At 45.7% G+C, this 12,252-nt stretch overlaps 5 protein-coding genes across 5 annotated transcripts; 3 read left to right on the top strand and 2 right to left on the bottom strand.

Annotated features, from left to right (window-relative positions):
* Nucleotides 1-1,367: 1,367 nt before the first annotated feature.
* Nucleotides 1,368-3,482, bottom strand: V1516DRAFT_681662 (chaperonin Cpn60/TCP-1 family). The gene is made up of 3 exons (XM_066923275.1): nt 3,193-3,482; nt 3,099-3,139; nt 1,368-3,049 (listed from the first exon to the last, which is right to left on the bottom strand). The coding sequence occupies exons 1-3, from the start codon at nt 3,346-3,348 to the stop codon at nt 1,600-1,602; spliced, it is 1,647 nt and encodes a 548-aa protein (XP_066775202.1). The 5' UTR covers nt 3,349-3,482; the 3' UTR covers nt 1,368-1,599.
* Nucleotides 3,483-3,651: 169 nt separating this feature from the next.
* V1516DRAFT_681659 (uncharacterized protein) lies at nt 3,652-4,563 on the top strand. Its single transcript, XM_066923274.1, has one exon. The coding sequence runs from the start codon at nt 3,699-3,701 to the stop codon at nt 4,329-4,331; it is 633 nt and encodes a 210-aa protein (XP_066775201.1). The 5' UTR covers nt 3,652-3,698; the 3' UTR covers nt 4,332-4,563.
* Nucleotides 4,564-4,572: 9 nt separating this feature from the next.
* On the top strand, nt 4,573-5,644 carry V1516DRAFT_681658 (ankyrin). The gene has a single exon (XM_066923273.1). It carries the CDS (start codon nt 4,625-4,627, stop codon nt 5,309-5,311), a length of 687 nt encoding a protein of 228 aa, XP_066775200.1. The 5' UTR covers nt 4,573-4,624; the 3' UTR covers nt 5,312-5,644.
* Nucleotides 5,302-6,340, bottom strand: V1516DRAFT_681657 (ribosome recycling factor-domain-containing protein). Its single transcript, XM_066923272.1, has 2 exons — nt 5,780-6,340; nt 5,302-5,731 (listed from the first exon to the last, which is right to left on the bottom strand). Exons 1-2 carry the CDS (start codon nt 6,209-6,211, stop codon nt 5,372-5,374), a joined length of 792 nt encoding a protein of 263 aa, XP_066775199.1. The 5' UTR covers nt 6,212-6,340; the 3' UTR covers nt 5,302-5,371.
* A 3,581-nt stretch (nt 6,341-9,921) lies between these two features.
* On the top strand, nt 9,922-10,212 carry V1516DRAFT_612572 (Homeodomain-like protein; the record flags this gene model as incomplete). Its single annotated transcript, XM_066919309.1, has 1 exon — nt 9,922-10,212. A coding segment is annotated over one exon (291 nt), but the record flags the coding sequence as incomplete, so codon positions are not given.
* Nucleotides 10,213-12,252: the final 2,040 nt, after the last annotated feature.

Genomic DNA, 12,252 nt, shown 5'->3' with positions numbered 1-12,252 from the left:
CCCGCCGACGAACAGACGAAACACAGACAGGCTAAAGACATACAATTTCGACTACGAGGCGGAGAAACGCAGAGTAAATTAATAGGCCGAGAGAAAAGAAACTTTGGAGTAGCGAAGCAGAGTCCGACATATGCAGCGACGTGAAGTCCAACGCTGTTCCTATCCGAGCGAACCTGAGCTGGTTGCACAACGATGGACGTTTCTACCGAACTGGAGTTCAGAGATGCGGTGTTCCATCATGACGATGCCACAAATGTGGCAGAATTCGACCAGAATACAAAGCAATCTACAACACGAGAAATTATCGACCGGCAAATTTTAGTAAATTTGCTTAACTTCATCGAGAGAGGCCTGAATAGTCCATGAGCCAGCCTGCCCGCCAGCCTGCCGACCTGCAAAAGCGTAAATAAGACTCCGACTGCAAGGACACGAATATAAGATTTGACCCTACACCCTTTGAGTTTAGAGGATTCCAATTCTGGACTTGTCTGGAGACTCTATCTGAGTGCAGCCGATCGTATTAAGGTTTTCCTGAAACTGTAAATTCTGGATTCCCCGAAATCGGTCTGCAAAAAACCCTACTGATGCCTGTCACTGTTTTGAGTACCGAGCTCGACGTACTAGTAGCCGTAGTAAGCATGGTAGACGGGCCAGCGCAACAGGCTTAGTGTCCCGAATAATTAGAGATGTTTTTCGGTGAATTATCAATGCTAATTGCTTCTTCTGTACGCACTTGTATGTGCAGCTGAAAGTTTGTTGTAGAAAGTGTGCCGCAGCATACTCCCTAAGCCTCTGATTGTTGCGTCTAGACGGAAGTCAGGGACAGGCCCGAACACGATCGCTCGCAAGTGAAACGCACTCAACGTCGGCCGAAGCCGGACAGATTTGCTAATCTTATATAACCCTGTTCTTCTTGGATTTATAACCTGTTCCAGGGAGGCATGGGGCATGGCTAAGAAGGAGGTGTCCCGTGTGGAGGGTCCGCGACAACCAGCACCTCACCGGCTCTCTATCGTTCTCACACTCGATGTTTCCCCCTTGGGCGGTCCTACAAAGGTCCAAATACTCGAGTCGGCAATCAGGTCGCGCATGCATCCATTGATTAGCCACCCATGTATATTTTTTGAGCCTACAATTGTTTAAGTCTCCTACAATGCTACCTGCGTCTCAGATCATGCATTTCCGCGTGAACGAGCCCATTTTATAGGATTAAGATTACGGAAGAACAGAAAATGTCCATGAAACTGGCTGGGCTTTAGACATGCCATACTCAAACTAATACCACATCGCTAGTGCTGGCAGCCCCGACCTTCCTTTCACTAATACACCGTGCAATCTACCTACAATCAGGATTCACTTTCAGTTCTGCTCCTTCGCACCCTAATCCAGACACATGCAAAGCAAGATAATATTTTATTACTACAAATATACAGGTTCCGTTCTGCATAGCGCCACTCGTCGGGTCAATTTGGCTTGACTCGTTCCACGGCCTTCATATATGTACTGTCAACTTTATATTATATCCACTGCTGCCTAATTTTTTCGCCATCGAGAATTTCCATCAACTGTCAATCTCGAGCAGACCATTGAATCATCTTATCAGCGGAGTGGCATTCCTCGGCCTCGACCTCGCATAGGTGCGCCTTGGGCAGGCTGTGATTCTTCGTTCTTCACTGTCTCGTCGACTGATAAAATCAGGCACGCCGCTTCGGACGCACTTTCAATCGCGTTGATCTTCACCAGCGCGGGCTCCCACACAAATTTAGCAAGATTGTCTGCAATGTCCTCGCTTTCGAAATCGATTCCAGCCCAAGTCTCGCCTCGACCATGCCGCATCCTCAATCGGTTCAGTAAATCCGTAGCATCAAATCCTGCATTATCGCACAACTGGCGTGGAATAACCTCAAGAGCTTTTGCAAACGCGGCGATGACAAGCTGCTGCTTTCCTGCAATTGTTCGTGAATAGTCGCGCAGATATTTAGACAGTTCCATCTCGATCGCTCCTCCACCCGCGACAACAGAGTTATTCTTAACCGCTCGCTTCACAATCATGATTGCATCATGCATCGATCGTTCTACTTCCTCAATAAACTGTTCTGCTCCTCCCCGCAAAATCATCGTACATGTCTTGGCTTTCGGACAGCCTGTAAACAGATTGAACCTCTCTCCACCAATCTGGCGTTCCTCAAAACTTTCGCATTCGCCCAGGTATTCTTCTTTGATATCCGTACAGGTGGACTGTAAACTACCTCCAACAGCACTCAGCACCCGCTCCAAATCATCCGCAGATACTCGACCAGCGCAAAAAACGTCACGGTCTGCAAAATATTGCGTCGCAAGATCACCAATAGGTAACTTCGACAACACGATCTTTGCGCCACTTGCATAAATAGCTTCAAGCTTATCGTAAATGATTTGCCATTCTGTGTCTACAATGGCCTGATACTCAGAAACCTGTTCGACACGAACTTCAGCATTATCCTTCTCCGCTTTGAGTTCCAGTTCAACATTCAAACAAATAATTTTCGGGTTCTTAAATGCTTTAGGCTGCTGTTCAAAACCAGCATAAGAAAATGTCTTTTTAAATGCAACACCGCTCACCAAGAAAGAGTCTTCTAAACTGCCGCCATTGATCTTCTTGACTCCAATCAAGCTTTCGTTTAGATCGTCCTGGTCAAGTGACAGTACAGCATCAACAGCCATAGCTTTGAACTTGTCTGAATTACGATGGATCAGTTTCGACGACATGGCCGTCTCCGCGCATTTCTCTAATAAAGACCGGAACTCTTCTGGATTTTTTCGATCTATGGTAACAGCCAATTCCTTTATTTTGTTCACTGCTAGCTGTGCAGCTCGACGATATCCTTTAGTTATTATATGCGTCGATACTCCCTCCTCGATAAAAGCTTTACTTTCACGAAGCAATTCACCTGCAAGAATCGTAACGCTCGTCGTGCCATCACCAACTTCTGCGTCCTGAGAGCGGGAAATGTCCACTAGTACCTTCGCTGCCGGATGTACAACATCAAGAAGCTTTAAAATCGTAGCACTGCGTTTGTTAGAAGAAAGAAACTTAGAGAAAAGCTAATGCAGCTCACCCATCATTTGAAATTGTGGTGTCTCCTTTCGATCCAACGATCTGTTAGTGTTAATAAAATTTAATAACCAGGCCGACACTAACAATATTCATACCAAAATATCTGATCCCAACGGACCTAAAGTCGATCGAATTGTATCTTGAATTGCAAGGCATGCATTGATATTACTGATAATCTGACCTCGTCCTTGAGACGTGTCTGTTCCTTCTTTCAGAACCACAATCGTAGGGGTCTGGCCTCCGAAACTCATTTTTTCCGTTCAATTAGAAATCTGAAGAAACAAAATTCTAATTCTCAATGCTTTGACTTATGAAATTATCCGCAATGATCCAATTTCAAGAAATATCTTTTCAACGAACTGATTCTTTCGTACGGGTTGGCTGGCAATTTCTACAAGAAACTAGTTCTCTCAATTTACAACGCGTCAAAGAAAGAATCCAGAGGAAAATTTCTACTTTTTGAGGGTGTTGTATTAATCACGTGAAACAACACGAGCGCAGTCATCTTCGTAGCAAGAAGAGATCAGCTGTATGGAAGAGTCGCTGTTATTGATGTAAAATTCAAGATTCGATCGATTTTAGGGTCGTTTGTAGAATATTAATGAGGAATGTCATAGTTGTGATGACAGATGCTATAAATTGGCTGAATAAAGTCATTTGTGGCTTGTTTGGTTGGGTCAATATCCGAACTGAGACTTTTCAAGCAGAGAACCAGCTCTGTGCTGATATTCAACTTGAATCTCAAAGTCCTATCGATCATGCTGATCCTGAACTTCTCCGACGCAAATTAGAAGACTACATTAATTCCCATGGCGATAATAGCCAGTATTATGAGGACAGCGATTCTGATTACGAATCTCTGAATAATGGCACATCAGACAATGAGCAAGAACAAGAACAAGAGGACGTGGACGACGAGAAGTCCCGAGGCAGGACGCTATTGCGAATGGGATCATTTAGACGAGCCAATAGCGGTCCAGCACGCAGAAGAGATGACAGTGAGTCGATTTTTCTCGACTGTGCATCATCATTTTCCAACTGGTGCAACGAGCAACGAGTTATCCGTGCAACATTGCGTGAGGGCGCGTTAAACAATTTAGATACCCGCTGTGATTTTGAACGAGACTCTGCAATTTTAGTCGATGATGCAGATGCAAAGGATATACTGTACTGCAGCCTGCCGTTATCTGAGACGGTAAATTCGTCTATTCACCATCTTCTCGAGAACGACTGATTCATACCCTTTACATTCTGCGCTCTGCTCCCTTGTAGTCTTATATGTACTGTTATTTCCAGGAATTATGGAATTATGGAATCCTAAAACTTGCGCCTTGTAGATTAGAACTTTTTGTATCAATCAATTCATCTGTTAAAAGTATTCTGTTATACCATTATGTTCGCCATGCAGGCAGGCGGCTATAATGCGGCGGAGTTGGGATCAATTTTTCCTCTAGCTTAGATTATACCTCTCTGTCCATACACTTCTCCACCAATGCATAGCTAGATTCTCGTAAATCAGAATCAGCAATGAGTAACCTATGGATAGCTGCGTCGGACAACAACCGCGCGGCGATCGAAGCGTTGTTCTTGAGCGGCAAAAATAAACCGAACGACAGAGACCCATACGGTTATACAGCTCTCCATGCAGCAGCATCATACTCCCATAATGATTTATTACGGTATCTAGTCGAGCAGGGAGGTGATGTGAACATTACGGACGAAGAGGGCGAAACGCCTTTATTTGCAGTCGAAAATCCTGAAACAGCTAAAATATTGGTCGAGGAACTAGGTGCCGACTGGAAAATCAAAAGTGAAGCGGGCGAAACTGCAAGAGAGAAATTACAGCGCGAAATCGAAGAAGATGGCGAGCCATGGACAGCTACAGTCGAGTATTTGACAACTATCGAGTCTGGAGATACTGAATTGGTAAACTCAAACGATGCATATAGTCTAGCCAAGCAGATTCAAGAGGCCGTCGGTGAAAATAATGCAGAAGTTAAAGTCTCGGTTGTGCAGGAACCTGATCAATCTGCGTCACATCTCGAGGATCCACAGCTGCAAGAACGACGAAGAAAAATTCAGGAAGCTCTACAATCGTCAAATCCTGAACAAGTGATTAGAAATTTGGTTGAAGAAGCAGTTCGGTTAGAATTGTCGGATGACCCTAACAGTCCGAATCGAAGTGTGCGACGAAAATTAGAAGATGATGTTTAAATTTATATATTATCCAAAATTATTTACAGTATGTGAATATGCGATACAAAACTCCAGGCTCTATTTTACCATGATATCGCGTTGTGCAGCAGCAGAGAGCTCCTGTAGCTTCTTATCCATAGATTTATGCAGAGCGTCCAGCTCTTTGGTTTGTTTGAATACAATGTCATCTGAATAATGAACATTTTTCATGACCGCTAGATGTTTGAGAGCTTTATCGCGAATCCTTCGCAATGTGGATGCTGAATTTCCGGTTCGACTTGCTTCTGTGAATTTGCGGATTTGCATAGCAATCGCTGTTCTTCTTTCTTGACTAGGTTGCACGTACGGAATCACTAAAACGGTATCTTTTTTAAGATCATTCTGTGGGTTCATACCGTTGTTTGATCCTACTATAGCCTTCTTTATCGCATCCTTTGTCTAATCTATGTAAATATTTGTTATTTGACGAAACCAATATAGACTTACACTAGGATCATAGACCGAGACGTGGATATCACGTCCACCAACCATTCTCGCAGACGCCAAGGCATCAAATGGCTGCTCGAGGCCATCAACAGACACCTTCAGCTTGGATAAAAATTGCAATTGAGCTTCCGAACCAACTCTCAATTCTCTAACTTTTGAGGAAAATGACTGAATAAACTCCTTGTACTCGCTTTCCACCTGCTTGAGATCCAGCCGCTCGACATCTTCTTCTATCTTGTCCGATTCAGCCAATACAGCTTTCGTTTTATCTTTGATTTTACCCGACTTGTTTTTTTTGGCCAATAATATGCCTGTGGACTGGAACGTTCGTAGATTTGATGCTACATGTGCTCGATTCCACTTTGGTCGGGCACTTGGAGGACTCACACCGCAAAATATTTTTCGAAGCGACCGGCTGAACAAAGATGCCATTCTCGTCTAGAAAACGTTCAATGAGGGGAACTCTAGAATACAACCGCAATTCTAAACCTAGTTTACAATCGTTCTGAGCTACTATTGTCTGAGTTGCTATCGGCTTGAGTTTCGTCTTCTAACATGGCTTGCCAATAATATTCTCCGAAAGTTGGTCGCTAATTCTCGTGTCGTGCTACACGTGACCAAAGCAGCACGTGTGTGAAATTTTACATGCTTAAACGTGGACCATAGAAGAATAACTAACTAGGACTGAAAGTATTCCAAAAAATTACGACAATAGGAAAGTAGAAACGGACACAACAAATGAACATTAAGAATTGGAATCAGAGCATGCGAGATAAGAGCGTCTATACTGGTGGTCTCCTCCTTCTCAGCGACTCTAAGAACTAGAGAGGCGTTGTCAAGGCAGAGTGAGACTGAATGGCTGTGGTGGATGATGTAGAGGATTACTTTCTTCTTCTTGCCCTCGTTTTCCGTCGTTGAGAGATTAAATTGAACCGGAGACAAGAAAAAACAAAAAAAAATGAGACCACTCTTTTAATATAGCACGAACAAAGATAGAAGCAGGGTCTTTTATAGTTTTAGTAGAGCAGAAAACGGATTTTCGCGAAACCAAAAATTAAGACTACATTATGGCAAAGCCCAGAGCGGGAACCTAAGCTAGCAGGCAACAGTATTTGAGATCAAAATAGAGAGAAAAGAAGAGAGCCCACCCAAGCGATTAGTGATGGAAATATTACTACTGCGCCGTTAATCTAGTCGGTCATGATGTATGGGTCCTTGCGGGTCGTTAGATGCAACCAAGTAGATACCTCCAAACACCGAAGTTCACTAGAATGCTGGCCCGCAATGGGATTGCAAGATAGGAACATAAATAATCCGGATCAAAGGGAGATCACAAACGAGAAACAGAAACGTGGTAGACATATTCGACGTGAGACGGCATGCTCAAAGCAACAACCATCATGATAATCAGTTTAACAGCTATCAAGAAACGGATTTACAACCCAAAAACACAAAAAGAGATGCTATCTGATTGTTTAGTTTTCAACAGTGGAGAAACGGATGAATTTGACTTTTCTTTGAACTATGGATTAAACACGAGCTCAGATTAACGACTGGTGGGAAAGAAGCAATAATGTTCTGCATATTTCTAGTATCGTCTATGAGATGGGCAGACTCTTTTGCTACGGCTGACCTTAATTGAGTTTAGGCTGTCAAGACGGACATCGAAAAGACGTTTGGCCTTGAGCTGAGTCTGGCAGTGTATGTAGGAATCAATAGGCGATATGCGATATTTGACCATCAAGCTCCAGACGAATTGCTCTTAGAGATATCGGAGAAATTGGTAGCACAATGCTATGCTCCACAACATACCGCAGCATTACCAGACTGCACAAATACCGTAAAAACGCAATAAACGGCCGAACAGCATCAGGCGGCCGATCAAAGATGTCAACCAAATATTTGCAGTCGCACTCTGAGATTGTAGATCCCTGTGTAGGACCCACTTTATCCTCAACAACGTAGACCAGGTCTAGCAGAATTAGGAATGACCATACAGACAGATCTCAACTAGTTGATGTAAAAAAATGGGTATAGGATCAGCAGACATATAGCATCATGTGAGCCTCTCCACAGGGATATTTTGAGTGGATTTCGTTGTGCCGTAGAGAAAGACGAATATCATTTGATCCCGATGATTTTTGAGCTGAACTGACAGTACTTGAAGGAGGAGCGTGTACTGCCGCCTGTGCTGGAGCCAATCGAACCTACGTGAATTAGAAGAGCGGACAGATCCAGAGATTCAGGCTGTCGAGCGAGTCATCCGCGCAAGGGCAGGACGAACCGAACACGGTCTCTGCCCACTATCCAGGTCATCAACCTGCCACAACACACTCAGCATAGACGCAAGAAGTACTGAAGAACAGGCCGACCAGACAGTTCTCAATACAGGCGTGCATCCCATCCGTCCATGCCAGATGCTTTCGCCATTGCGCTTCTCGGCAGCTCATACGCCGTCGCCAGTACTGCCGCCCCCGTCGGCATTCAAGTCGCCCCCAGTCGAGCTGAGCCACAGTCTCGCCAGTTCGACACGCAGTTGCCCTAACCTCAGCTGTGACGATGATGTAACGCTGGAGCAGATGTTGTAATCAGCCACCGCGACCACCACCAGAGTGCAGCAAACTCAGAAACTCTAATGGGCGGCGGTATTATTAGCAGTAGCAGTTGGAGTGCCAGTAAGTAGCAGTAGCCGTAGCAGTGCTTACTGTTGTGGTATTTGGGACGGAGTGATATCCAGCAGCTCTCGGGAGGCTATATTCGTGTAGCTACAAAGTAAAGATCAACATGGATAAATAAATAGCTTTAATAAAGCACAGCTAAAGTGCGTGCATTGTCGGAATTAGAACAAGCAAATCTGGACCACCACAACAGACAATGGACACGTACAGAACTCAGCCCGTCTGATGATCATATTGAATACAGGCGTTCCATCACCAGTACAGCTCCAGCTACTACGACTAACCTTCTTCTCCACCATGTCTCGTTCGTACCCAACCCGTTCCCTCTCTCTTCTCTCCTCCCTCAGTTCACTCTTTTCCCACACACGCTCACACTCACTCACACTCTGTCTCTTACTCTTTTTTAATCTGTGTGCGGGCTCCAGAGGCAATTTTGCTACAGAAGGCCATAATGAGAAGAGCACACAAGTAGTGGAAATTCAATGACCAAATATTGAAAACCACAGCCAAAAGTCCTTTCTACAAAACTATAATTCCTCTTCTCCACATCACCCTCGCCTCTTTTTGCCCCGTCCTTCTCGGTCCACCCTCCCCAGCTCGTCTAATTCTCACGTCTTTTCCCCATCACTCTTAACCGCCCTCCGCGAATACAAATACCTTTGATCTTCCTCTCCCTCCCTCTCTTGCTGCCCCCCTCACCGTTCCGCTAATTATTTCGAGCATATACGTTGGACACATCGCTTGAGTTGATCGCCGTCAATCGTCGACCTGCCTGTTTTACTCACCTCTCTCGCCTCTCTCGCCTCCTCCCCCGCCTCAGTCCTGCGGTCCGCCTAACCATCTCTCATTCGTACCTGCACACATATACTAGGCACTCCTCTCCTCCGCTTGCTCATCCATCTCCAGAGACTCCTCTAACCAGCGCTCGATAGCGCTGCTCCATACTCCATCACGGCATCCACACTCGCGTATCCGGCTTATATGTCCGGATATCCGCTACCGAATCCGCTCTCTTCGAGCTACTCGGTCGCCCCGCTAACATCGTCTTCGTCTTCTTCGTCGACGTCCTCTGCATCACTGTCGGCGCCATCTGCAGCGCCGGCCGGATCAGCTTCGTCCACTTCTCAAGCGCCATCCTTGGCCACTTCCATGCCGCAGAGTTACTCCTTTGCCTACCCGTCTGCTGCTGGTCTTTCTTCGGGCTCTGTCTTGAACCATTTGCCTTCGTCTGCAGGCACCACATCGGGCTCTCTTCACACGTCTGCATCAGTCTCGACAGCCATGCCCTCCCTAGAGCAAACCTCTTCTCTTCCGCTAAACGTTCCTTCAAGCGCCACTAATTCTGCCTCTGCTGCAGGAGCTGGTGCACTTTCTGCATCTTCATCTTCCTCTGCGGCAACTCCAGCACATGCCCAGCAACATATTTCTTCTGCTTACTCTCAATCTCACTCTTCAGCATCGCAGCCTCACAAGCATCGTCGTGGACCTTGGTCAGCAAATGAAGACACACAGTTGCTCCGTCTGATCTCTGCGCATGGTCCCACTAATTGGGTACGCATCTCGCAGCTGCTCGGAACCCGATCTGCTAAGCAGTGCCGCGAAAGATACCACCAGAATCTGAAACCGTCTCTCAATCACTCGCCTATCTCTCCTGAAGAAGGAGCTCTAATTGAAGCGCTGGTCGCCCAGCTCGGCAAGAAATGGGCAGAGATTGCGCGACATTTGGCCGGACGAAGCGATAACGCAGTCAAGAACTGGTGGAACGGCGGCACAAATCGACGGAGACATGGAACAGGAACAGCGGGTGCTCCTGCCAGCTCCGGCTCTCTTTCGACCTCAGTAACTACGTCTAATTCGTCTTCTTCTTCTGCTCCGCGTTCGAACGCCATGCTTGTAGGAAGCTCGTCCACTGCAGGAGCAGGTCCTTCTGGGACGGGCACTTCGGTACTGGGTTCGCATGCTGGCCTTGGAATGCAGTCGTCGGGATCAATGGTTGGCTATGGAAATGCGTCTGGTCATGAGCCGATGACGACGGGAATGGCGGCTTACGGTAGTGCGACTGCCGGGACAATGATGGATGGTAATGGCATGATTGGTCTGGATGATGGTAGTAATCAGTATTATCGGTCCGGACAATCCATGTACTCATATCAGACGCCGACACAGAGACTACAAGCGCAGAACATGCAGCAACAGCAACAGCAACAGCAACAGCTTTCGCGACAAGTCATGTCCCCAGGTGCAGCTCACCAACAGCTGCCAGGTGTCTCATATACCTCAGCGGCCGCGGGAACAACAACTGCCGGAAGCGACGCTGCACACCACCAACAACAACAGCAGCCAGGAAATCAACAATACGGATTATATATGGCCCCTACGTCTGGGTATGCGCAACATATGACCTATCCCTCGTACGGCTATGGAAGTTCGCCGACGGCGTCGACGGCGTCCTTACCTTCGTATGGCCCAACACAGGTTGAATTGCAGTATAAGGCCTCATTATCGGGACTTGTCGACTCGTCAGCTGGAGCAGCAGGAGGAAACGCAGGCGTCGCAGATGGTTACGGACAATATCGAATGATGTACATGCCGAATAACATTGCGGAAGCACAGCGTCAGTACGATGCATATGCGGCGGCAATGCAGCGCAGGATCGATGCCGGTGAGCCAGTTGATGAGGAAGAAGAACAACGACTACGGGATCAGAGAATGAACATTAATCGACTGTTGCGATAGACAGTGACGTTGGTTCGCCTTGTGGGACGATTGAGGTTGTTGTAAGAGTTTTTGTGGAGTGGCTACGAGGAGAGTTGGCAGAACTAAAAAGCGAAGTCCGAGAGCAAAGATACGGGTGGTTGGTACTTGTATCTTGATCGATTATATTTATAAGATTTATATCATATTGTGTACTGCTATTTACTTTTGTTACAGTTATGTTGGAGTCAGTTGATTATTATGAAGGGCGTTTGATCTGTTGTATTGTGTTACTGAAAGTGTAAGTTATGTATTTCTGAAAGAATTTGTATTGTATTTGAATGGGTGAGGGATATAATTAGTTTGGTAGAATGAATAATTTTTATTTTTTTTATTTTTTTTTTCATACTTGCTTTATACATTATATTTGCTGCACATTACATTTCAATTCATTCTGCTTTATTTAATCTAATTTAATTTATTGTATGAATATGTTCTTCAGGTTGACTTGTTTTGACTTCAATTTGCTGAACGAAGGAGTATTGGAGAGAAAGATAGGTCGGACCATTGTCGTGCATACTGTGCGGGGCTGATAGTAGAGAGAGGAGATAGGAGCAGGTTGGGAAGGTAGTTGCGATATTAAGGAAGATATAATTGATTTTGGAGGGCATCGAAGTGACGAGAAGGACAACAAGTCAAAGCGGGAGCCTGGACGGAGCCTCGTAGTCAGAGAGTACGAACACAGTGAGGGTGGTACTCCCAGCCAGCTTGAGAAGATGGGATGCAATAAACGAGAATGAGCAAAGAGAAGCCGGTGAAAGGGAAGAACAGGAAGAGCGCAGGGAAGAGAAAAAGTCTAGTTGGAACGGTTTAGGATAGTGTTTATGTCGGTATATAGATATGTAGGTATGTAGGTATTTAGATATGTTGGTATGTAGGCAGATAAGCAGGAGGCAGACAAAGAGACAGGCAGGCAAATGAAAGTGGTTTGTAGGTTGATTGTAGAAAGAAACAGGGAGAGAAGAAGAGTAGTGCCACCACTACTACTAGTACTACTTCTACTGCTTCTACTACTATTACTACTATTACTACTATTACTAC

The sequence above is a fragment of the Lipomyces oligophaga genome, assembly GCF_038497815.1.
Source record: "Lipomyces oligophaga strain CBS 7107 unplaced genomic scaffold V1516scaffold_9, whole genome shotgun sequence".
NCBI classification, from domain to species: Eukaryota; Fungi; Ascomycota; class Lipomycetes; order Lipomycetales; family Lipomycetaceae; genus Lipomyces; species [Lipomyces] oligophaga.
Note: the sequence above shows the minus strand (reverse complement) of the source record. Positions and strands in the feature narration are given on the sequence as shown.